The sequence below is a fragment of the Vidua chalybeata genome, chromosome 3, assembly GCF_026979565.1.
Source record: "Vidua chalybeata isolate OUT-0048 chromosome 3, bVidCha1 merged haplotype, whole genome shotgun sequence".
Taxonomy (NCBI): domain Eukaryota; kingdom Metazoa; phylum Chordata; class Aves; order Passeriformes; family Viduidae; genus Vidua; species Vidua chalybeata.
The window spans coordinates 46,978,457-47,005,322 of NC_071532.1; the positions used below are offsets into that span (position 1 = coordinate 46,978,457).

Consider the following 26,866-nt stretch of genomic DNA (forward strand, 5'->3'; position numbering starts at 1 on the left):
TGGCTATTCACACCCACCCCCTCTCTTACTACTCACTGTCACCTCCTGCACTACCATCCACAGTGGGCCACATCAGTGAAATAATCTGCCCTTTTAGTACATGTCTGCATTGTGCAAAAGAAACTCCAACAGGCTGGAAAGACAGGCACAATATAGTATGAAATTGTGTTTAGAGAACAAACCAACACAAGGTAAAACAAGCAAAAACAAAACAGGAGACCCTAAATGCCTACTTCCACCTTTTTCCTCTTGAAGAAACTATCACGATGCCCTTCCTAACCTGAAATGTCATGAGGTGGAATGATGACATAAGGGAAAAGCTTATGCAGCACAGTCCCATATGATAGGAACAGTGAACCTTATTCCTAAACACAGGCTCATGACTCACATTCATTAAATTTATCCTACTGACCTGCTTCAAGTATTGTTTTTGCAGCAGAATCCACGTTCCAGAAAATGCTGCCAGCCAAAGGCAATCTCCACCTGCTGGATTAGTTCCAACTGTGGTGTCTTGGCTTTTTGCATGAAAGTGCTGACAGACAAAACCACTAAATCCCTGCCTCCTCTTGACTCAGTGAGAAAAATTCCATTGGTTTACCGTGTTTTAACCCAAGTTAAAAACATCTGAAAACAACCAGGGTGGGAAAAAGACGGAAAGGCCGCATGCTGTTGATATAAACTCAGCAGAGTTGCTTGGCACACAAGTCAACACACAATGAGTTAAAAACAAAAGACAAAAAAAGTAAGGATAAAACAAATACAAAATAACAGCAGCTTACCTTTTGAGGTGGTGGTCCGTGGTCATCCAGATAAGTGGAGTTTCCTACAAAAATAAGAAGGATGGAGATAAACAAAAGCCATTCAAAGCAACTTCCACACTTTCCAATTCATGGAATCAGTTCATCTTTATCCCACTAGTTTTGTAGTGTCAAATAATTCAAGGAAAATAAATTCCCTCTGCTTTAATTTTTGATTAACAAATAATTTATTGTAACTACATTTGTTATTACAAATGTTTTGTTAGTACAAATGTTATTACAAGATTAGATGCACATTGTCATTTTACAAAAAAAAAAAAAAAAAAATTACATGGCCCAAGGCAACTTTAATTAATCAATCAGTACTCAATTATTCATCTGACAAAAAATTGCTAGCTGCATCCTTGTACATTTCAAGCAAGTGAGCATGGTTAACCTCAAAAAGTTTTCTTAAATAATCAAGTATCAAAGGCCTTTATCAAATTTTGGTCTGATGGAACTGACAAGTATTCACTTCTATCTCTTACAACTGTATTTTTCCCAACCTCCAAGCTACTTTTTTGTTCCTAAACAGCACTGATTTAATGGAAATTATATTCTGATGTAATTGCACCTGCCTTTTCAAGATGTTCACTAAATTCAGACAAAAAGCTTCAGAAAAAAAAAAGCTTCTAAACAAGTTCACCCTTCTTAGCTACAATAAAAAAGGCAACAATTTCAGACTTTTTACCTCTTCTTTACAAGCACACACTGGTACATAAAATATACACTCCCCTCCACACATAGGCTATCTTCCGTAACTGTCCTTGCCAAACCCTTCCCCAAACGTATTAATCATGTGCTTTCCCAACACCTTCCAGCAGATGATGAAAACTTGCAGCAAGCCTAAAATTTCCCCTTGGGCCAAACATGCCTCTCCTCTCAATCATCCTCCTACCAAAGACAGAAAAAATACCCCTGCTCTAACCTTATATCAGTATGAGGTATGAGAATTATTTTTACAGGTACCTACTAGACATCCTAAAGGCACATGGAAGAGGAACTTTAAAAAGCTTGCCCTGCTCATGAGCTCCTGGGGTGTTGAATAGGCAACAGGAACACGGGCTAGTGGGATAAATTCAGAATCAAAGGGCTTATCTCTTTACAATCTTGTCAAACCCCTCATTTTTCCAAGTGCCAAAACTTGCCTCTCAGAGGTTTCTGGATCCAGGAGGCAGGAAGAGGTGTTTGTGCCTGAGTGTTAAGGTTACAGGACAAGGAGGTGAAGCTTTAGTGTGGAATATTCAGTAGCACCCACAACAGTGCTGGGGGCTGGCTTCAGCAGGAAAAGCAGAGGGCTCTAAGTGGAAGGGCCACCATTCCCTTGCTGGACTCCTGGGAGAGGCAGCTGCCACCTGGATCACACCATCTTGGGGAGAGCCTGCAGACCACCACCGCTGCCACTGCATGATGAACTTTTATGTACAACAAGAAGTTGGGATTACTTCTCAGATGTTTTGCTTTCTGCTTTTCCTCTGGTTTTCCAGCACATATAACAAAGCCATGAAAATTTCAGTCAAAAGACTTCCAACTCATCTAAAGGGAAGTCCCAATACCCAAGCACGTTTTACAGATGCATGTACCTTGATCTTGGAAGAGTTTGTGCAACTAAAAAAGCCTGAACCGTAACTTTTTTGTGGTCATCTGAAATCACAAATCATCTTTTGAAGCATACAAGAAACTCATCTCTCTATACATTTGACACAAAAACCCACAATCTAGTGACTTAATTTAATGTCATAGACAATATGGCTGGTGCCCTACATTCAGGATAATTTCTTTATCTATCCCTCTGATATGATTCTAATTGCCAGGGAAGAAATTCAGCTCCCAGACTGCTAAAAGAGTTGGAAATCTAATTTTCTATTAGAGTAGCTACTCCACACACAGTGACACAGATTTGAAAATAAGCATTTCCAAGCATTTCTCCTCCCACTTAATCTGGGGCAAGAGCAAGGAAAACTTCTCATACAGAATTTACCTTTCCTGTAGAACCAGGCTGTTATTAGTTTGTAGCAGCTTTCTCCACAATTTGGCAAGCAGAAAGATTGGCATTTATTTTGATAAAAACATTCCTTCCAGTTTTCTCATTGTGTCAGGAATTTTTTTTCATTTTGATACCTAACAAAAAAGCGATGTTTGTTGCCTAACAAAAAAGTGGTATTTGTTGTCTAAACAAGCTAACACACTAGAGAAGTCATAAATATTAGATGAAAACTACTAATTTTGTTAAAAATTAGCAAAACTTAAATTTCATAATTGGTATTAAGGTGGTTACAGGAGTAACAGGTTTTTTTTTCTTGTCTCTCCAAAACAAATGCAATTCATGTTTACCTAAATAAAAAGGAATATTAATTACATATGTATTAACTATCTTTACCAATCACCTATCTCAGCCAATTTCACAGTAGAGAAGGACTTGAATTACTAGTCAAGAGTTTACACAGCATCTTACAGTGCAGCATCAAGAGTGTCACAGTTATACTACAGAAACATTTTTGAGATATTCCTTAAAATTAAAGAGCTTATAACTAATTTCAACCCTCTGTATCAGTAATGGATGTTCTCAGTATGGAGGCTGCATTCTCCTTCCTTGGAAATTTTTAAATTATCAAAACAACATGGAAATATCTCTAGCTTTGAACATATGCCTTGTAGATTTGATTTCAGTAATCAAAATGTTGGTTTTTTTCACAGCACAGTCTAGTGTAGCCACTTAAAAGACAATTGTAGAATTATGGGCCATTTTAGAAAAATTGTTTTCATTGTAGTTGCTTACTCAAATTCAGAAGCTACAAACTGACAGAAACTAATTGCTAAGGCAAAACAAATGCAGAAGGAAACAGAGTATCCAGGTTTCAAACAGATTTGAAACCTGGTCAGAATTACTCAAAATGAATGGAGGACAAAAAGCTGCAGACAGCCCCCACACTGCCCCAAACTCCACATGCGGAGCTGGCTACTGTCTCATGTCACAGCCTCCTTCTGCTCCTCAGGCACACGAGCCAGAATCAGTCTCAGCATCCACAGGTTGCCACATCAATTTAACATTCTGAATTCTTTCAGGCTCAAGTTCTAATTGAGAATTTTTTTTTTTGGTAATAAAAGCAAAACCCTTTGTGCATGATTCATACCATACACTAAGTAAAATACACTAAAATAACTCCACAAGTGCAGCTGCAATGGAGTGCAGCAGCAGCCCGTGAGGTATACCAGCCAGCTCCTTAACCTCATGAAGCCCAGCAGTGCCCTCACTGATCACTGCATTCTAGACCTCAGCTTGCTTCCCCTCTGTCTGTAAAACAGAGGCCATACTACAGGAGCCTCAATGAATGCAGAAATGTAATGAAAAATGTGAACCTATGCAAAAGGCCTGAAGGAAAGAGGATGACTTTCTAACACAAGAGGCCATGAAAATCTTATTAAGCATTACTCCCAAGATGGGTACTTGCAAGTTTTAAAAACTTAAAACAGGGTGACACTTTTACACATAGGGCAACTTTCCAGACAATATATATCAAATTAAGTTAGTTTAAAAACAAAAGAAAAATTCAGCATTATAGAAATTGCAACCATTGGAAAGTACAAGGTAAAGCCAATCCATGAACTACCAGCTACTAACAGCTGACATAGTAGGAGAGTTGCACAGTAAAAATCAGAGACTTAGGAATGGATGACAAAAGCACTGTACTTAACCTCAACTGTTTATTGCAATTGCATTAACAAGACTATCTAAGATGGAGAACATTATTTTACAGCTTTTATATGCTATGGCACAGACAACATGTGCTTGACGTCACTACGTGGCACAAGAAGAGAAGAGGCTTTCTGCGGTAAAAATGACAAAGTGGTAGAAGAGAGAGTCATCTTTCCTCACTAGAACTTTGTTCATTGCTCCAAAGCAACCTATGGCATTTAAGTATTAGGATGACTTTTCTCAACTCCTTTAATAAAGCTTTAATAAAGACAGCATTGCTCTTGTCTGCTAATAACAAGTTTATTTTGGTTTGTTTGTTTTTTGTTTTCTCCTCTGGAGAAGAGTATTTACTCTTCAAAAAGGAAATTTTCTGCCTTCCTGTAATAGCATGAAAGTCTAAGGCATTAGAAACAAGTCAGACAAAATAATCAAGTCTCAAAACAAGTGGTATTACACATTCCACAAACATGCTCAACAGCACACTTGGGCTGGCTGAACATGTCTCCTCCATGCTCTGTCAGAGATGATTAAAAAAAGAGTCAGCTTTATTATAGAAAACGGTGAATACATGGATGCAGTCCAAATTTTTCCATAATTCATTATCTTTGAGGTTAAGTGAATCAGTTGTATGCAAGATCTTTGGGGAAACCTTGTGGTTACGTTCCTTTTTTCTTGGAATCACTGAAGTGTGGGGGTTTTGCTTGAAGCACGCTAAGTTTAAACAGAGAAAGATGGTCAGTCAACCAGGATTAAGAACAAATACTGCTGTGTACAGTTCAGAACCACAGATAATGAAAGTAACTGCAATTCTGGGAAAAAAAACCTTTTCAAAAAATACTGGAGAGTACAGGAATAGGAAATAAATGGACTTATGCATGAACTGAAGACCCTTTGATAGCAACAGCAACAGTGTGACTCTACTTGAACAATTCCAATATCCCATGGAAAGAATTGTGTACAGATAGGGAGAGAAAGCCAACACTGAAAACGTGGAGCTTGGATTATTTTTCTGGAGCAGGGTTTTCCTTTGTAGGGAATCACAAGCAGCAGCTTAAGGGAGCTGGGATCCAGCTAAGGCCAAATTTAATTTGTCTTGTGAAAATCCTTCTTTGTTCTTTTCACTCAGTCACCATCTCAAACTTCCAGGCGCCAATACAACCTCTACTGGCAAACAATCCCTTAGTCCCTCTGACGTTTAAAGGAAAGGAACAGTTTAATAGCTGTCTGAGGAGTCTTCTGGTCTGGAAATCAGACTTTGAAGAACAATTTCCCCACCAAGCTCCTCTAATCATTAAGAACTGCACCTTCAAAATAAACTGAAGTGCCAATGAGTTATCAGAAGACCATAAATTCTGCTGTGCTTCCTTCTTTATTCTTTTTCCCTCCCAATTAAGCAGCGGACACCCTTAGAAATTTCATAGATATTTCTACATGTGAAATAATATGATTTTCTTAGTCATCATCTCTTGGAGCCCTTTGTGGTCCAAAGGCAGGAAGAGGGTTAGGAACTACAACTTAAAAACTAGCAGAGGAGCAGAATGATGTTGCCCACAGCTCAAATCAAACCTAAGAGGAAAAACACTGCTATTGCTGAGGTCAGCACAGCCACATCAGCTTTCACAGGGGAAAGTTTTCACAGAGGGGTAAAAAACCCCACTGACCAGTCTGCACTGGAATACAAAGTGACTTATTGCCATTTCTTCCATAATATGTAAAAAGCTGTGTACCTATAATTGGTTTCCTCTGTGCAAGACTAACATCCTATAAACATTTTCATTTTTAACCACAAAAAAAAATTAAACATTATTTTTCAAAGCATTCCACAACAGATTTTTTTTCTTCCTTTCTTGCCTTTAAAGTAATTTTGGTTATTCCTAATTTTTCAAATCATAAATGCAATAAAACCAAGCACAACAACAAAAAAACAACCTACAGCCAAAAAAACAAAACCGAACCACATTCAATTCACTCTACATGACTGCCCACAATGAAGGAAAAAAGCTGGAACATGACAAAAATACCTATTTTGCTTTATTACCCAGTGACCTGAACCCTAGAAACTTCATCATTATATAATTCAGATTTGATTACCTACAAGTTTCATACTTTAACACAATTAGGAGAGAAACCAGCACATTTAAGGAGAGTTTTTGAAAACTTACTGGCAATTCTGTGTATGTGTTATATATGAAAGTACCACAGGAATACAGATATGAAGGGTTTGAATAACAGGAGGTTCTAAACCAGTAAACCAGTGTAGGATATATTATACATCAGATGGCTCTCCTCTTGCAAAGAGAGAAGAATGCAGAAGGCAAAGCTATTCCAAAATCACAGAGCCTCTCTGAATTGTGAGCATTTAAAAATGTACAGACAGGTGCTTCATTTAATTGTTTTGTCAATAAATTGCTTTATTAATACTCAGGGAAGGGAGGGGGAAAAAATGATCATTTAATCAAGAAATAAAACAGCCCCACCAGGTACTTTCCTGCATGCAAAGGAAAAACACATATTCAGCTCTGAGACACTGCAGAGAAAAGAGAAAACCTAATGACCAAAAAAAAAAAAAAAAAAAAAAAAAGTGCCATTAAGCCAAACTACTAAAATTTTATTTTAATTCATTTTGCTATGTAAACAAAGACTGTGATCTATCTTTGTGGCCTGGCCGCTCTTTACTAAATGCACTTCAAAGACCCATTAACCTCTTGTTAACTTCAGTCTACTTTTCAGATGGTTCTTAAATTCAGCATTCTGGTACCACACAGCAAGTGGACACAGATTAAATATGGTGTCCTTTCTTTTCCTCCTAAAAGATTTTTATTTTACAGTCTGTCAAAAAATGTGCCAAATATTTTGTAATGACTTCTATTATTTTCTTAATTTCCTCAGCAAGACTTACCTTAAGAAAATGCAGAGTCAGTTCTATAAATACACACAGGTACTCTTGAGGAAAAAAAAAATCTCTCAAGATGTGTGGTCAAATAATACCTACAGCTACACAGCTACCAACAAACCTGTTCAAAATTTTAAGGCACAATTTGGGAGAAGCTCACAGTTCAACAGCTGAACTGGCATCCACTGAAATAACACAGACAAACACTGGTCTTCACTTCTTGACTGGATAATGTGAGAATAATAATTGACACTCTAACAAATTATTATGGCTGAATGCGGCGTGGGTTTTTGCTCTCCCCGGCTGCACGCGGCTCTTGGGAGCCCGGCTGTGGCGTAGCTTCCACGTGCTGCTGGGGTTTGCTGCCGCGGGTTCCCGGACACGGCTCCATGTCTCGGGCGTGTGGGCTGGCCAGCCTCTGTTACCGTGCGCTAGGGACACGGCAAAGAGGAAGGAATTTGTCCATTTACTCCGTGCTTGGCAGGAACGGTTTATTGGTCACGTATGGCGCGGATCGATGGAAAGACGTGACCGCTCCCGGCACTCGCATGGGAGAAAATGGCGCCTGGCTGCCGGCGGGATAGGGTTTTATGGAGGGGCGGGGTGAGAGGATCCACGGCCTGCCGCCCAATAGGGGCGGCTGCCGTGGCGGTGACGCCAGCAACAGCGACCGACCAGAGAACCCCGCAGGGGCGGGCACCGAGCCTTGGGCTGAGCGGGATCGTGTGGCTTGGGGTGGCCAGCACGGGGTTTTCCGGGGCCGGATGGCAGGGTGGTTACAGAAGCGGCACAGGGGTAAGGTCCGGCAGCGGGCAGCATGGGGGCAAAAACTGCGGGGGGGAACAACGCGGGGGAAACGCAGGATTACAGAACTTATTTTAACATAAATTAAAAACCCTAATCTAAACCCAAACTCCAGGATGCAACACTGAATACAAAAATGATCAGAGTAGCACAGAAACCAGCAAGTTAGGGAGTAGTTAGAAATATGTGACAGTTCTAAATAAGCTTGACTCCATGACATCCAGGTAGCATACCTGGAAATCTGCAGTACTTGGAAGGCTGCAGTGACAACTGTATCTGAGAATTAACAGGGATTGAATAAGTCAAAATATGGCTGAAAGAAAATTCTCTCAAAGTAGCTATCAAAACCCAACACTTTTAAATGGGAAACAGAAAAGTGTTATAACAATCAGGGGATGAAGACTGGACAGCACTGAAGATACCCAAGAGGAAATTAGTCAAGCATCTGGCAGGAATGACCCAGGTGTTATCATGTTGCTTTAGAACCAATAGGCAAATTAAACCAGGTCCTATTCAAGCAATATTTCTTTTTAATGATTATCTCCTTTTTTTATTTTTAGTCAGGCAAACATCCCTTGGGTGTTGTTCTGGATCCTGTTACTCAATATTCTCAATCATTACTTGAAAGATGCATTAAAGAGCATCGGTATCAAATTTGATAACAATACCAAATGAAGGGACTTAAAATCTGCTGAAACTCTGAGAACAGAAACATACTGATCCATTACAGCAATGGTCTGAAAAGATAAGATATGATCCAGTAAAAACAAGCATATAAACTTCAACTTGAAAAAGGGCAACATCTTCATAAAAGCAGAATGGAAACAAAGTGGAAACTGCAGAAAAGAGCCATGATGGGAGGTGAAAATAAGTTTCCTTCCTTTAGATCTCTTTGACCACTCTGAAAGCTTTTCAAGATCATTCCACTCCAGCTGAATGTATAGAGATAGTTTCACTAGCTCGGTAAAAAGTTCGCTTTGATTGTCATATGAAGAAACTTTTTAAGACTTAGGATTACTCAATTTTCCTCTTTTCCTCCTAAGTGAGAGATAACTGCAAGACTATTTGCAAGCCATTTGACTTCTTCAGAGAGAAATTTTTCCCCTCTGCTGTGCAGAATGCACAACGCAGAGGAAGAAACTCTATGGGAGTGATGGTGGTACAGCCACAATACCTCCCCTTTCAGTGCACACACTCTGCCACACAGGGAACAGCACAGCCAACACAGGAGACTCCCCTCTCTCTGCACAGCTGAAGTACAGGACTGCAACTCCACAGATGAACCTTGTCTTTACAAGGCTCCCCTTACCAAAGTGATGACATTGAGGCTGAGGGATGGACAAAGTACATAATGATGACGTTTCAATGAAGACCTTGTCAAGTGCAAGGCCTCTTAGTCTCACTTCACTCTGCCATTCAGGCTACAGACTCCAGGGAATCTGTATCTGACCAGACACCTTCTCAGATGATACCAGTCTCAAGAGTTTCCTCTTACACCAGTGCCAGACATCAGCTCTGCTCTTTCACATGATGTTTTTCCAGAGACAAGAGTTTTATTATTTAAACTTAACCCAACTTGCAAGCTTTATTCCTGTCCATTGCATTTACGCAGATACAGTTCTGTCCTTTCCCCCTGCACAGGCAATCCTGGCAAACAGCAAGTCAATGAATTTTGGAAAACACCCAGCTGGCAAGTCACCAGTTATTCAAGGAAGACTTTTATTACTATTATTAGTATTATTAAGTACTACACTGCAAATGCTGTCCAGAAGGAGTGGTTTGTTGGGTGTTTGGTTTGAAGTTCCTGCCCCTGGAGGCACATTTCTGAGAAGCTGCCGAGTTCTGTGGTCTGACCCCAGCAGCACCTTCCTAGCAGAGAAAAAATGAACATGCTTCACAGAAAATTGGTCACATAGATCTCTAAAGAATTATTCATATTTTTATTGTGCTGAAGCCAAATGAGTTTTCCTTGCGTGTGCTTTTCACAACATCTGAGTCATACGGTTGCTATGATTCTGTCACATGTCTTTACAGAGGCAGCTGCATTTAGGCAAATGGACCCCCCATATGAGGTAGCCTGACAAGACTGAGCTCTATGTCTGGTTTTCACTTTCTCCATAGTTCAGGTTCTTTTAGTAGCTGATTTTTAAAAGTACAAATGAAAATTGTAAAAAAGAGCCTTTTTACAAGTCTGTCTTCCTTTTCCTCCTAACCATTTTTTTGTGCCACAGGAAAACCACTGTAAAACTCTTCCATATACTTATATGCCTCCTGAAAAGCAAGAGCACTCTATGTAAGAAGCAGCTATCTTTGTATTGCTTTCTTTCTGAATATAGAATTAAAAAAAAAAATACAAATTGTTTAACCATTATTAACTTCCCATCCTCCAAGGTCTTAACACACACAAAATTAGAAGCAGCATTTCTTGCCAAGTCTGTTAGATGCTTATAACTGCAAAATGGAGCATATAAGTAGGTCAGATAAGGAACATAATGTACCTAAATGAGCTATTTCTTCTTTATGACACATTAGCATAAAATTTTATTAATCTCTACTAAAAAAAAAATACTACAGCTTCAGATAGCTTTCGAGACATCAACATGATTTCATAGAAATATTTTCCATTACTATAAATGCTTTGGCCAAGCTACTCATTTTTCACACTATCCATGAAGACATTTTAACTCCTCTCTACCCCAGTCCCAAACAGATGCATTTGAGTGACATTAAGACTTCTCAGTGCAGGAGTTTTGTATTTTAAGAATTTCTGTATAGAAACTGCATGTTCAAAAACAAGGGATGAGATTCAGCAAACATAGAACACTGCACTAGACTTAGACCTGCCTTTCTATTTCAGCACCCTTCATCTCCTACTATTGTAAAAGTAGAGGATTAACCCCATTCCTGTCATTCCAAACCCTTGCAATACATAACTTCTACTTTGGATTTCAGTCTTTACTGAGAAGAATCATTATGGTACACAGAATAGGTAACTTAAAAGTCAGTATTTCTGGAAGTATTTTCTTCCTCTACAAAGCATCGCAAGTGTCCGGCACAAACCTTAAGATTTCTAGAAATATTACCTTTTCTGCCGTTAGTCTCATTTGTCATGATCTTAAATAAAATTTCTACCCATTTTTGTATGAGTGCATGATTTGTCATATTGATTAGTAAACATTTGGTAGGATGCCCTATGGGAAAAAAAAATAATGCATTGTTTTGCTCTTCAAAATTTTACGCTGTCATCATTACTGCAGCTGAGAACCTACTACACATAAACCAGGCTGTATGAAATACACTACAGAGCTTTCATGAGTTTCATCAACTCAGGCATATACAGCAGTAAATACAAACATGTACCAATTTGAAACAGCAAAAATTTGGCTATCAATTTTTTGATAAGCATTTTGCATGCTTTCCATTTTCAAAACTTTGAGTGAAAACCTTTAGAAGACAAGTTTTCAGATGTATTGATTAATTCTGGCTGCCTTAAGCTCTCCACTGACTAAAACAGGATTGTAAAAGTCTCAGCAATGGCAGATTCTGCATTAACATTGTTATGTGGAAAAGGTAACTACACTTGTAGCAGTGCCATAAAACTACAGAAGTAGACCAAGTGTCATCAGCCTCAGCAGAAGTCTTCAAATCAGTATTATTTCTCTTGTGCTCTCTAGTTATCCTGGAAAGATTTGCACTTTATATATATACTCCTAACCTAACTGGGAAGAGCTCAAACTTGAAGGCAACTAAGAGGGTCTAAAACGTACTTGGACTCACTGGGATGAGTATTTACTTAGGACTGCTCTTGGATGCTTTGACCACACTCATGAACTCAGAGTTGCAAACATTCACTACTGGTAACAATTACCTAGGCATGCTCTTTCTTTTTATATCATTTTCCTGTGTTTTATTTAGCCTGGAGAACCACATCAGGATGTCACCACTAAGATGTGGTAGTTTAATAGATCTCTAACTGCCACTCACCAGGCCTCCTGCAGACAATGTTTCTTACAAGAGACATCTTAAAATATATGAAAAACATCTGTGCTGTGTAGACTATGACAATATAGTAGTCATTATCTAAATTCAACTTCTCAATGTACACAGGGATTAAAGTAATTTTTATTACTATATCTATATATAACTAGCTAAATATCTAAATATATATATAAGCAACAACCTCTGCTTTGCTTCAGTGGTTCAGAGATTTCTATACAACATTAAATTAGTTGTTTCAAAAGTTATAGCAAAGGTATTCACAATGTCACATCCTACAGACCAGTATAAATTAGATGTACTATTATATTATGTATGATGGTGTAACATTTTAAGGACATGCTTGTCAACCTTCTGTTTAAGAGCAAAAATTATTTTCTAATGCCAGAACTTTATGACAATGCTTTTTAACTTTTGCTGAAAGGTGAGAATAGGCTTCTTGTTCTAATCATACAGCAGGCAGAGTGGTGTTATTCTACATTTCATAGGGTAATTTCAGCAAGAGTATTTAATTTCTACAATTTTCCATTGAGTTTGGCTGAGATAGAGAGTAAAGAAATTGCAGCATAGTGAAATCAATGTTCAGATACATGAAAAATGCAATCCTTTGTCCTTTATTCTGAATTAGATTCTACATTTCTCTGAAAGATGACATTATCAAAAAAAGACAGGGAAATCTACCTAGAGAAATCTAATCTAAAGAGTTGTTTATATTGTTTTACATAAAAAAAAAGCTTGAAGACCCTCTAGAGCTAAGCCAGGCAACTGTTCAATGCTATCTTAACTGTCAACAGCAACTGTGGTGCTAGGAAAAGGTTATTTTTAACTACTATTTATATAGTATATATTTAAAATATTAACCATTAAATGTGTACTTCTCTCTGTTTTATCCCCAAGGATGCAAGAAGAACACAAAAAAAATCTTATACAAATGTAACATAAGAAGCATCCTCTCCCCTATTACAAAGTCAGAATTGTGATTTTCTGTGCATTACAAGCTTACATACAAACTTACATACAATTACAGATCAGTTCACACTTGCAAGTTATGTATTTCCTTAAGTAAAAGCATTCTTACATGGCAAGAACATCCAGATCTCATTGATTCATTTTCTTATGGCTTTGTCTTTCTTCACATGGGATTTCTGTCCCTTTACAGATGAGGTTCTCTAAGTATTCCCGTAATTGGTAGCAAGTAACTCTGAAGTTAAATTATTGAGTTCCCCAGATTGCAAAACTGACTTCTCCTAAGTAAGCTCCATCTAGGATGCAGTCTTCACTCAGGAAATGTGTTCACACAAGCACTGCAGAAACAAAGTCAAATCTCATTTCATGTATTCAAGTGTTCACTGCTCACAGGTTTTGTTTGGTGAACTTTTTTTAGTTTTTTACTGGGTTCTTTGTTGGTCTGAGGTTTTTTAATTCTTGTGGTTTAAAGCCGGGTACTTAAAAATTAAGGAACCTGACATAGAAACAATGGTCTGCAGTGTAAAAATCATCAGAACACACAAGCAGCTATGGGGATGGCACCTGCAGTTCTGACATTAGTTATTCGTAGAGAATGTAACACTTCTGTAAATTATCCTAACCTCTGATTCAAAGATGGAGGTACTTTCTGAAGAATATGGAACTCTACCCTTTGAATGGACTCCTATGGGAAAGAGATTATTTTGAAAAAAGACACTAAAAAATCAGTATAATGCCAACACCAAATTTGTTTAAATCTGACCACAACCTACGCATTTGAAAAGGGCACATTCAGTGGACTGCACAGCCCTGGCAATTTGCTACCCTGATACGAACGTGAAATAACCTTTCAGCAAAGTTGCAGCAGTTTGCTCTGTGCTTCTGTGTCTTTTGGCCTGACAACGCTCTAGGCTTTGGGACACGTGTCAGGACTTTTGTGGCATTACTTTCCTCTTTAGACCTCAAAAATTCATCTCAGACTTCTTACCACAAGTCATTTTGTTCCAAGTCTTGACATCCTTATGGATCCGCTATCGGCAGCTCTCATGCTATGGTCAGCCAGTGTCAGCTCCTCAGCTCCCCTAACTCCAAACAAAATACAGCTGTGAAAATACCACCTCTCTGCTGCCACTGCAGCTTCACACAAGCTGTTTAAGAGGTCTTCACTGTTTTCTTCCCGTTTCCCACAGCGGTTTCCACTGTATTACATTATTTAACAATCAAGAGTCCTCCTGAATTTATTTTTGTCAAACTCTAAGAGACAATGTAATTCCCCTAGCTGTCTTTTCAAAAACAGTACATTATTTTTTAATAAAATTGGAACAAATAGATAAAAAAGAAAACCCAGCCCTAGATGTATTTCTGACACGAAAAATATACCATCCTAAATTATTGAAAATTAGAAAGCTGAAAATGGGACCTTAAGAAGGTAAAAACTGAGGTAGAAGACTTGACAAAATGCCATGGCGCTGGGATTACCAATACTTGTATTTCAGAAGACACCAGTGTATTTACTCAGCCTGAGATTTGCGTTCTCAGCCAAGGCACAAGCAATAAAGTGCTTCAAATGACTTGACTGGGCCCAGAGCTCCTACTCCCTTGCCAGGCAGCTTTCCTCCCTTCTTTGCAATCCTCCATTAAATAAGACAAAACAGTGTCATCACTTCAAATATCTTTAATAGCAATTTTGTCTTCAGCTATCCTCAAATACAAATCATTGTTGATGTATTTTATAAGAGTAATAGAAGTGAAATATTATAAAAGCCCTGTGATGGGTTACTTTAATACAATAGTTCCTGGAAAGACATGAGAGGAGCTGATATTTTAAAATAAGGTCTGCACCAGCAATGCTTGCAGGACTGAGCCTTAAGATTAGCACCTCTTTGGAAAGAAGATACAGCCTTCTGACACACTCATGGAGGGCCCAGTACTCAACTAATTCTTCACTATGAACTAAAACACATCAAATTTCCAACAGCCCTAAAAGTTTACTATTCATTTATTTAAGCCCAGGACTTAATAAACTCATACACTTTTGACTCTTTTGTTGGCATGTAAACAAGCAATGCATTTAGCTCCAAAGAAACCCTGTAATATACTGCCATTTTTAGATAATGGAAACTTAAAGAAAGAGGCATAAACAGAGTGCCAGCAGCTGGAACATGCATTGAGTGAGCACAAACAAAATTTTGATAGGCAGCTATACGAGGTGTACATAAAATGACACAATTTTACAGCAAGACAGAGAATCCTACAAATCACCCCGAGTTGAAACCAGGGTGGTTGTGTCACTTTTGTTTTCTTTTTAAAACAAATGGCCTGGTACATGAATCACAGCATGAAACACGCATACCATCATCCCACCCCTCTCAATAAAACCAAAAACTCTAGAGCTTGACACTGGAACTAGGAAGACCAGTTTTGTGCTCATATATCTGGGTTTGTTCGTTGTTCCTCTCATTCTATCTCACCTGCTATTTTAGAAGTGTGTTTTTATTATAATGTAATCATATTCTACATACAATCTTGACTGGAAGAAAAGCAACTTTGCATTGATTCATCATGTCATATTAAGCTACTACACTTCTGCTTGGACTGGGAAGGATGCCAACAGGGTAAGCATACTCCTGCCACTTTCAGTTAAGGAAAAAATTTCAGAGCCTTATGTTTCTTTCTGCACTCAACAAACCATAGCTTTGATGATATTCTCCCTTTTTATAATGCAGCTGAATGACAGGATCCATTTTCACCATGTATTCTCATAGCACTTGCTGAATGCTTAGTCAAATTTTAAGTACCGCATCTGAAAGCTATTAACTAACAGAGGTCATCCCTTATGAATTTGCCAAGAAAAGAAAAAACCAAACAAGCAGAAACATGGATATTAGCACCTTGTCACTGACATTGCTAAGTCTCAGTCTTATGCTGCATCCTCCTGGGCTACTGCAGGCACACAGATCCCAGGAAAAGCCCAGACTCCATGCAAAATGACAGCCTTGTTCAAGAGATCAGGCCGTGCCCTCAACCTCTTCCACCATCAATGCTGAATCTGGGAGTGCTACCAGCAACAGCAGGACCATTTCCTTTAACTTAAACATCTACAGAGTCTGGAGACAGTGTTCACAACTGCCAATGTCCACAGCTCCCAGGAGTCACAAGCCTGCAGAATCACAGAATCATTTTGGTTGGAAAAGACCTCTCAGATCATTAAGTCTTGCCATTAACTCAGTACTGCCAAGTACACCACTAAACCATGTCCCTAGACACCACATGTACACATCTAAATACTGCCAGGGATGGTGACTCAACCACTCCCCTGGGCAGTCTGTTCCAATGCTACTGTTTCAGTGGAGAAATTTATTCTAATATCAAATCTAAACTTCCCCTGGCACAATTTAAGGCCACTTCCTCTTGTCCTATTGCTTGATACTTAGAAGAGTTGTAACACCCCCAGCTTGCTACAACCTTCTTTCAGGTGGAAAGTGATAGGGTCACCAAGCTAAACAATGCCAGTTTCCTTAGATGCTCCTCACAGGATTTTTTCTCTAGGCTTTTCACTAGGTTTGCTCGTCTTCTCTGGATGTGTAATTTCAATATATTTAAATGTAAACATATTCAAAGTTACTGTGGCAGCCAACAGAGGAAAAGGGCAGTGCACATCAGTGCCAAGAAACTTGGATTAAAACATTCCAGCATCAGGTGGATCCCTTTCCTCTTTTAGCACAAATGAACAAGAAAACAAATATTAAGATGAACAGTGTCTAAAAAGTTTTTGGACTTCCATAGTTGTTTCTCCAAGTTGTGGATTCAACAGAGCCAACCCTATTTATTGGCCAACACTGGTACCATTGCTGGGGCTAAGGCAGATGATGCATCAGAATCAAATAGGTTAATCACATTAGATAATGGTGTTCTAACCACAAATCTCAAAAAACTCCAAAAAACAACACCCACAACCCAGAAAGAGAAAACTAATGAAAGCCACCATTTACCTAGGTGCTTATTCCTGATGCTAATTTCTCAGCTGTTCTGCAGAACAGATTCTCAAATTATCAGAACCCACATGAACATTCAGAATAATTTCTGCTGGAAGACAGTCCTGAAATCATTGGAAACTTTCAACTACTTAAGTTTTGGTTATGCAGAATAGTTTCTCCTCTGAAGGGAAGAGGGATTTCCTGCAGAAACCTGAGCTATTACAAAGTGGACTTTTCTGACACTTTACTTTTCGTACAATATTCTGACCATATTAACACAAAAATATCAGGCAGTCAAGGCACCCTTTCCAAAGCATGCATACATCTGTAAGCGTACAACACAAATAAAAGACAACTCTGAAGTTTCAAGAACTTTAATGTGTTTGTATTACTTTATACTACATTGCTAGTCAGCACTGACTTCACCCAGACAGAATAGGACAGCAATGTATGTTAGCAGTAATTAGGGAAGACTGGGAAATATGATTTCACAGTACAACTAAAATCTAGGAACAATTTAGTCACTCCAAGATCATGAAGGGGAGAGCACTTTTACTCCTCCCAATTGCTGAGCAATATCCTGGATGCACTATGGTTTCTGTTAAAATTATCACAGAGAAACAGGCATTTTACAATCTTAAAAATTGTTTTCAGTTCAGAAGTAAGTGAAGGCAGTTCACGCTTTTCAGGAAACTCATAAAGACAGTACAAAAATATCAGAAACTGAGCTATGATGTCTTCAGTGATTAGTAGTTTTTTTGTTGTTATGAAAGAGTATCTTCACATTTAACATAACACTGTTTTCACACAGTTAAAATTATAGTCTTTTTTACTTCCTTGCATTCTGGCACACAATCTGTTTTTTTACTTGACTTCTGTTCTTAGTATACCATTTAGGACCTAGAACATTATGCAATGTTGGCATTTTAACTATTTTTCTGCAAGTATGACAGTTCCATATTTTTTTCCACAACTGACCTGTTATTTACTGTCAATGTATTATTTCTACATTATTCTGAAATGTGTCTCTCCCCTTTCTGGTATCCTTACACTATCTTTGCTTCAGCATCATCTGCAAATATAATCAAAATGTTACATCTCCCCTTGCTAAGCACTAAAGCAGATATTGCTCAAAACCAGAGTACTGATCCTTAATAGACATCTTCCTTAATATGCACATATGTCATAACAGCTGTAGCACCATAGTATATAAAAAATATTATATTCATTACTAGCATTCTTGTCAATAAAGAGTATCTCCTAATGGAGACTGAGGGTTAAACACAGTAATGAAAACTTACTTCTATAAAACAACTACTAGGTTTGGCATATATTAGGCAATAATGGCATTATTGCACTCTAGCACACCCTGAAAGAAACACAACCACACCCAGCAACCAGACCCTATTTCAAACTATCATCACCCTCAGCATCTCAAGAGACCATAGCAACCAGCACACTACCATCTCTCCGCCTTCTCCAAACCCGTCCTGAGCTCTACCTTGGTGCAAACATGGCACCTGTATCACTGGGCTGCCAGTGCCACTCTGCAGCCCTGGTGACACCCTGGCAGCGGCCTCCAGCCACCTCCCCCAGTCACAGTGACCAGACCAGAGAGGCACTTCAGCAGGGCCACTTTCCATTCTTGAGCAGCACCAGGAAGTGCCACATCTCGCACTGCATGGGCGGCTTTCACCACGACTTCTTGAACACTAAGGCATCATCTGAGTGCCGAACAGTTGCATCAAATCCGTTATTCCCAGCACACAGCATTCATCCTCTGGTTTCTCCACACTTTGTGCAAAGCACTTGAACAGCAACATTTTTATGGCTGATAGGAAACTGTGGGACACTAGAAACAATGGTGTTTTTAAACTTGAATTAATGATCAAATCAGCAAATGCATCTTTGGATAGTCCAAAACTAAAATGTATGAATATATGAAATACATGAAATAATATATGAAATAATTCACCAAGACACAGTTCCTGACTACATTGTCATTTCTAGCAGCTCTGAATTGAAACAACGCATTTTGAAAGTAGGAATCCTGAGAAGCTGCTTACTTGAGAGACTTCTGTTTAAGTCTTGCAGTGTGAAGGAGACAAAGGGATTACAAGCTGCTTTGAGATTTTCTTTTTGCTTGCACTGAAACCTGTTTGCTTTCTCGTCTACTGCTGCTTTTAGAAAAACTCAAATTCATGCCTTTATTTAAACTCCTGCCTTCACTTGAGAAGAAATCCCTACTCTGCAAAATACTTTAAAAATACTTATTAACTCATAAAAGCATCCTCTGCCATACAGTGGGAGACCTGTGCTAGTGCTGCTGATGTGCTTCTTTCCAAAGACCTTTTGACTCACTCATTCATCTGACCAGCAACAGGAGGGAAAAAACAGTACAGGGAGAGAGAGAACATTCAAAGCCAAAGTTGAACAACCCACTACTACTCAATGGCATTTGAGATTTTGCCAAATTAAACAGAAGCCCTGCTAACTTGATCTCTCAATATACTCCATCCTCCAGCTACATTTCCAGTGAACACTTGAACCGTGACAATTTTGCACCTTCTTCAACTGATAGGAATGCTATTTTAATGAAATAACAATAAAAAAAGCCCCAAACTACAACTCCAACCATGCAATATCTAAGACTGACAGCCTTCTGTTGCAATACAAACCAAACCTAAACCTTCAAACAGCCTCTGGCTACACATCACGGCAAGCGAACAACCTGCGGCAAGTGGGCATCAATTCATCCTTACAGTCCCATCAACACTTTACCTGCTTCCCTATTTCATTCGAGAAGTGGAGTCCCCAGCTGAATGTCACACTCTCCTCCAAAGGGCCTGCATGAGCCAAACCCCACAGAGCCCTGGCTGGCAGTCTCACAGCAGCATTTTGCAAGCCTGGCCACGAGGGACACTTGTGCAAGGCCACCATGGAAAACCATGTTCCCCATGCTCACAGATGCCTGCAGGGATCTCTGTCTCACACAGAGGCACCGTGGTCGTGTAGTAACTCTCAGACCTGTTGCCACCCTGTATTTGCAGCAGCCACATGGGCAGTCACAGTAACAACTATTCTGAGGAAGATCCTTCAGGACAAGCCAAGGTATAGATGCATCAGGAAAGCAAGCAATCCATGCACACAGTGGCTGCTGGGGTTATGGAACAGTCAATAAAACAATCTTCCAACGACTCAAGCCAAATAAACATCCTGCCTGAACTACAGCTTGGTGCCAATTGTGCATCTAAAGCTTCCAGAAAACTGACAGAAACATCTTCCCTTCCAGGTCCAGAAGACAGGGAACACTCAATTTGCAGTCACCTACAAAAATGCTGACAAAAGTAAGCTGCCCAGCAGAGCATCCACTGCAAAGGCAAGAACAAATGCCAGCCTCCAGAGGGGCACTGGGGCTGACAGTGGGAGGCTTTCCTCTCCCACCCTCCTGCTCTCTGCCTCTCTTGGGACTGGTCTCACACTAGCACCTGATGAAGCCGAGGGCAGCTTGGCTCCCTGCATCATTGATACAACAGAGTCCTGTACCCGTTCTCCAGCTTCTCTACTGATTTTACTTCCTTAGCCCTTGGCAGCAGCCCTGATGGCATATCAGACTGCCCAGTCACTGCCCAGGTGGTCACAGGAGACCTCCTGCTCTCAGTGATCTTCCCAGGCTGACAACAGAACAACTAATTATGAAGAGTGACTATTTTTGATGAAAACAGTGAGGGAAACATCACCAATATTTCAACTACTGTGCATCTGCAGCTTCAAATGGCACTATTACAAATAAACATTCACTTCTATTCACCCCCAGCTAAACCATTATTTTCAAAATGCCAATACTATTTCAGGCATCGAGTAATGTTAAAAACAAGGTCAAAGTGAATTTTTAGAGATGACATTATTTTCTGCAATCTAGACACAATTGAACATTTTCCTTCTAAAATCTCAAATTTATGAAGACTTGTAAAAACAAAACACCTATTTTGAAATTGACTCTGAAGCTAGACATGGAAATTAGAGCTGGAAACATAACCTGGCTTTTGACTAAGCAGAAAAAAAGTAAAGCAACAAAATACAAACAAATTTCTTGATACTGTGCTACCCAGACAGTTTTCAGGACACATAAGAAACACAATTATACAATAAGAAATAAAGAAATTAAAACTTAAAAGCTCACCTTTTCACTGAACTAAAACTTATCCATTCTTTCTTGTGCTTAATTGAATGTTCTCCAAACAAGACATCTGAATTCAATTAACAGAAGTTTTGGTTTGAGGGCTGTATTTTTTTTTTAAGTGGCTTTGTTTTGTTATTTTAAGTACTGAAAATTTAACTATGTGAACTCATCATTGTTGAATGTCAGAATCACGGGATGATAAAAGTATAATCCAAGTTTTGAGTAAGTCCTTAGGAAAAGTTGTGTGCAAATTAAAAGTGGAATGTGAGCACATGGATATACTGCAGTGAGATGTAAGAATCATGCTGTTACTATTTCATGTATTCTGAATTTAGGTAGTTGCTTATTCTCAAAGTCTTGAGCACACAGATGATATGCTAATTTGTTCCAAATTTAATGACTTTACTTCAGAAGACAGATTAATGTTCTCTTCGTCCTTGGTAATATAAAGGCCACTCAAGTAAATCTATTAGCTTGAAAAATGCATGTAATTAAGAGCTCTTTTTTTGCCTAATATTTCCAGACACTGTCTTGTACCTGACATGAAGATATTGATACACAATGTTCTGGTGCAACAACGCAGAAATAGTCTGAAGTTTCTTTCCAATAACACTCACGACAATTTGGGTTTCTCTGTAAGCCCAGCTATTGTGTCAACTTTCCAATTTTTATTTGATGTATGTCTCAGAGGCAACTTACAGGCTGGAGTCGACCTACAGGAGGCTTCCTTTAAGAAGTGTGGATTTTAGCTGCTGGTGCAGTCAAGTCATTCAGTACAGAAGACACCTTCATGATCAACTGTTTCCATCATAAAGGCCTCATGACCTTCATGATCAACTAATCCAACTGTGATAAAATATCCATTTCAGACATTTTCTACACTGATTATTTTATTAACAGATCATAACAGACTTTTTAGGTGTGCTACTCTGGATGACACTTGCTATGTAATATTCTACACCATGATATCCTTACTCTTCCAGAGGTTGTACTCACAGAGATGTCTCAGGCTGTTGTATCTTGCACAGGAGCATAGGAAACATGCCTATTTTTTCTTAGGGAAAAAAAAAAATACTATTCTCCTTTCTAATGTCTGACAAAAATATACCAAAAGATTTTTACACCAGAGATGCATGCCTTCCCAGAAGTATTTATTCACAAACAAGAGCTGAGATAGAAGTACAGATCTCATCAAGAAGAGGCTGAAAGCAAGAAGCCTTCCAGCACTGTCCATGTAAATGCTTTCCTTTGCACAGCCTGAGACCATTAGCTTCTTTCATTGTCTCTACACTGTCCAATAAAATAACTAAATCCAGCCTCATTTGTGGTATCCCATTATTTAAAGGAAGTCATTTATGCCTTTCTTTCCTCCAGCTTTTTCTTGCAAATTTTCTTGGGCTAATAAACTGGTGATCCTAATAGATCTCCAGCTTTATGGAAATAAAAGGCTAGGTTATGAGAGTGAGGATTTGCATTTTTTGATCTGTGACTGCTCTGTAAATACCTCACAAAACGCACAACAAAATATGCAGACACAACAACATCACAATATCTAACAGCTGTGGTAAACCCAACCTCAATTTTAAGGGATTATTTCTTCTCCAAAGTTGCAAACATCAGTTTCAAAATAAACACATTCAAAATTTGAAAAGCTGGTTCATGCTCACTGTAACCAGAGCACACATATTCAAATGAGATGATCAAGCACTACAGAACATCATTAACTTCCCTATAAATCTGGAAAGAAACACTGTATCATTTCTTTTGGGGTGTTTTTGTGAGAAATAACTATTGCCTTTAAGTTTGGGAAAATAACTTCCCTGCCTTGTTACACACAGTATCAAATGGCAAAACATTTCTTTCCAAATTGTTACCTCTCACATCTGACTGAACAGTACTTTCACATGAACAAGTATGTCTGTTTTTCTAAAACCACTCTATATATAGCAAATTAGCTTGTTTAGTGACCCCAAGCTAAAGCAAAACAGCTATCTCCAGGCACATTACACTGGTAATGCTATGCATACACGTTACTCCTAAAGCACGAAGCCCTAGAATTAACTGAAATACTGAGGAAGAGAAGGATCATTCAGTTGTGAAAGAAGGCTACTTCCCTACATCTCCCAATATCTTAGGCTAAGGAATATAGAAGGAAAGAATTATTACTCAGTAATTTTAGTCCTGTTGTTCAAGACACTAAGAACAGAAGTACAAAAGACTCAGCTACCATTATGAGAAAAGAGTAACTGCAGACCAACTGAAGAGAACTCAAGTAATGGAAGGCCAATTCAGAAAGAGAGCACCAACTCTGACATTGGTATTTGGTACTAGTTTAGATTTGGTTGGAAATATGTAGTGCTTTGGGGAGTCATATGATATTAAACTGGACATCTGCTCTTAAACCACAATAATTCATATGCTTTGCTTTTGGATTTTCAACTCCCCTTTTTTAGGAGGTCAAACTCCCAATTCATTGCAATGCTGTTTTCTATGAGAAGTTCAAGACAGATATCCAAGAAAAACAGAAGCAAATCTTGGCTCTGGCATGTACAAGACTTTCCCAGAAGCAACTATGATTGTTTCACTGTTCACTTGGCTCCACTTCTGGGACAGTCCCACTCCACTGCTGCTATCTGCAGCAAGACCCGGCTGGCTGGTGTGACCAAAGACAACCCTCACTTGCTGGTTGTGCTCTGCAGCACCTCTGCTAGCCTCCCTGGCTCTTGCTGCCTCCTCTCCAACCCTCCTGCCATCTCTGCCATTATCTGCAAAGCCCAGCTCAGCTCCATCAGCTTCAGACTCAGTGAATCACCATTCCTTGCCCAAATTTTTACTCAGACATGTTCTGCCTACAATATTTCTTCCTCCCTTGCAGTCAAAAGGGATGAATCTGGCCAAAGAAAGAACAGATAGGAAACCATTCTCATTAAAAAAAAACTTGCTCAGTGAATACTTGCACATCTTTTTCAGAGCTTTCTTGAGCTCTCTTCCATGACATCTCTGTAGATCTTATGGTAACAATGTTTGCCAGAGCCCATGAGCTCTTCTCTGACTCCCACACAAGCTACTTCTTTAAGGCTGTTTCATGAAAACTATCATCCCCAGTTGCTCATAATACCAAGCCCCACAGAAACCTTGTTTTTGTAAAGGGATGAGTATCCAGCTCAAGCACAGAGAGTGTAAATAACCCTTGGGCAAAATACATAGAGTGAACAAACAAGGCCAAACATATTGCATAAAGTTCAGATTCTTTCCTGAAATCAGACTTCTCTCCCCTCCCAAAGGCCAGAAAAAGTTATTCTCATATCACAGTCATGTCCAACAGGTTAGGAAATTTTACCTCCAAATTACTGCCCTGCTCTCCCATCTGTAGAGTCTTTCAAAGCATTTACTAAAGAGTACTCCTTCTTTCATGAGAGCTGCTATTTTTGAAGGCAAAAACAAAGCCATTGATCCTTCTCAGACATCTTAAGACTATTTTGACAAAGATAATTAAGATTTATTTCAAAACTAAAGTGCCACAATGAGGTTGCATTAAAATTACTGATTTTTGGAGCACTGAGTATTAGAACTCTAGCATTTGCCAGAACATTTGCATTTTATTTTTTAGAGAAGATGTATCTTTGAGTCTTTGCCACAAGAAATGTTTTTGTCCTGCATTTTTGATGACCTCCTAGAACATTTTCTCCTCCCTTAATTAAGAAATGTGGGGTTTTTTCCATAGCTTCTATACAAACAGGATATGAAGGCCGAAATGTTTCTTGTAACTTTTTACAAAGAACATGCTACTCATAATGACCTTGTTACAGACAGATTCTCCACAACAGATTTTTCTTGTCACATATCTTATGATTGTCCCCAGTTCTCCACATCATCTCATTATCATTGCTATTTCCAATTCAAATTTATCTGACTGCAGCTTCCAGATATTGCTTCCTGTTACTACTTTCTCACATACTTTGATTTCCTTGGAATTTTCTCTCTGCAAAGGTACTTGAACACTGTGAGCCAGTTATGTCCCAGTCTTCTTTATGCAAAATCAATACCAAGTTTCACATTACAAGGTATTTTTTCCAGCCTTCGAATACTTTTTATGCTTTTCCCCCTCCCACTACTCTACCATTTTTTTTTACCCTCCTAAAAATGTGGCTTTCAAAACTGTACTATACACAGAGGTAAGTGTCATTTCACTATTGAGAGGTCCATCTCACACATATTAGAAGAAAAGCATTCCTCTCTTACCACAGCATCAGTCTGAGGGGCATGGTGATATACAGGAAAAAGACAGTTATATGTTACACAAGCTTTATCTTGAATATTGACCTACCCAATTGCATAGTTTTATATATTTAAATATTTGCAAGTATTCTAAATCTGAATGGCACAAACACACTAGTGAAATAGTGACTGCTGCTTAGGCCAAAATTTTTAAATATAAAAAATACCAATTTATCTCTGCAAGACTGAGATGATTCTTCAGATTGAAACAACCAAATAAAGTTGTACTTCTTACATGGCTATACTTGATACCAGCATCGGTTTCCAAGTAGCAGCAAAGAAAAGCTTAACAGGACTATGCTGTTTATTGGAGTCTACAAGTAATACTTGAGTCTTGAAATATTCTGCTTTTGACTTATGGATTTGGACTAATTTCCATTTGGTTACAGACTCAACACTTAATATCAAATATTTTAGTGAAATACATAGCAGGTACTGACTGATTCCAACTAGACATCTTTCTGTAGCAAGTTAATAATAGCTATAAGTTTAAACTGCTATTTTGTTGATAGCCATATTGGCATGTCAGGTACTGTTATTAAGTATTTTTGAAGTGAAACAGCACATCTACATTCAAAAAATGAAGTCTATAGTAGCAGAAGTCAAAGCATGACTTCGAATGAAATCTTATCTTTGATCATCATACAGGCATGACCCTTTGTATGAAAAAAAAAATGTTTTACGGAAGAACTGTATATGCCGTCCTCACACACAGATATATGTATTTTCACAGAACTTATCTTCATGATTTATGGAAAATCTTCCTTTCTTATGGAGGGAATATTTGACCGGATAGAGTCAAAAAGGATACATTGTCTTAAACATGAAATAACTTTATTTGTTGTATTTAATTGTTTTACCATTCTGCAGATTCATTTCCTTCCTCTTCCTTCCTTCCCATATTTACATTTCAGCCATCATCCTCATTAAAAAGAAACTGAAAAGTCCTTGACTTATTCTAAGCACTACTTAGCACAATAAAACATCAGTGTGTTTAGTATTCTCATACTAAATCAAAACACACAGCACTATATCAACTACTAGGAAAAAAATAACTCTACCCCAGCCCAAACCAGGACACACCAATAGTAGTAGCCATGAGACAACCACCATCACAGTTCTCAGAGTAAGTCTGTCAGTGTGAGCAAAATCACTTGTGTAAGCAAAGACTGCACACAGGATGTGGGAAGGGAAAGAAAGTATCACACCTCCTGAGAGGACCTGCCACAATGGCAAATGCATTCTCTGCAGCTTGATCTCCTAGCACCTCCTCCT

At 38.7% G+C, this 26,866-nt stretch overlaps 1 protein-coding gene across 1 annotated transcript in view; it reads right to left on the reverse strand.

Annotated features, from left to right (window-relative positions):
* The window catches only part of UST (uronyl 2-sulfotransferase), a 153,137-nt gene that overhangs the window by 96,408 nt on the left and 29,863 nt on the right, over positions 1-26,866 (reverse strand). Inside the window, exon 2 of the mRNA XM_053939235.1 lies at positions 780-823. Coding sequence (XP_053795210.1) covers positions 780-823 — 44 coding nt within the window. The remainder of the gene's footprint in view (positions 1-779; positions 824-26,866) is intronic.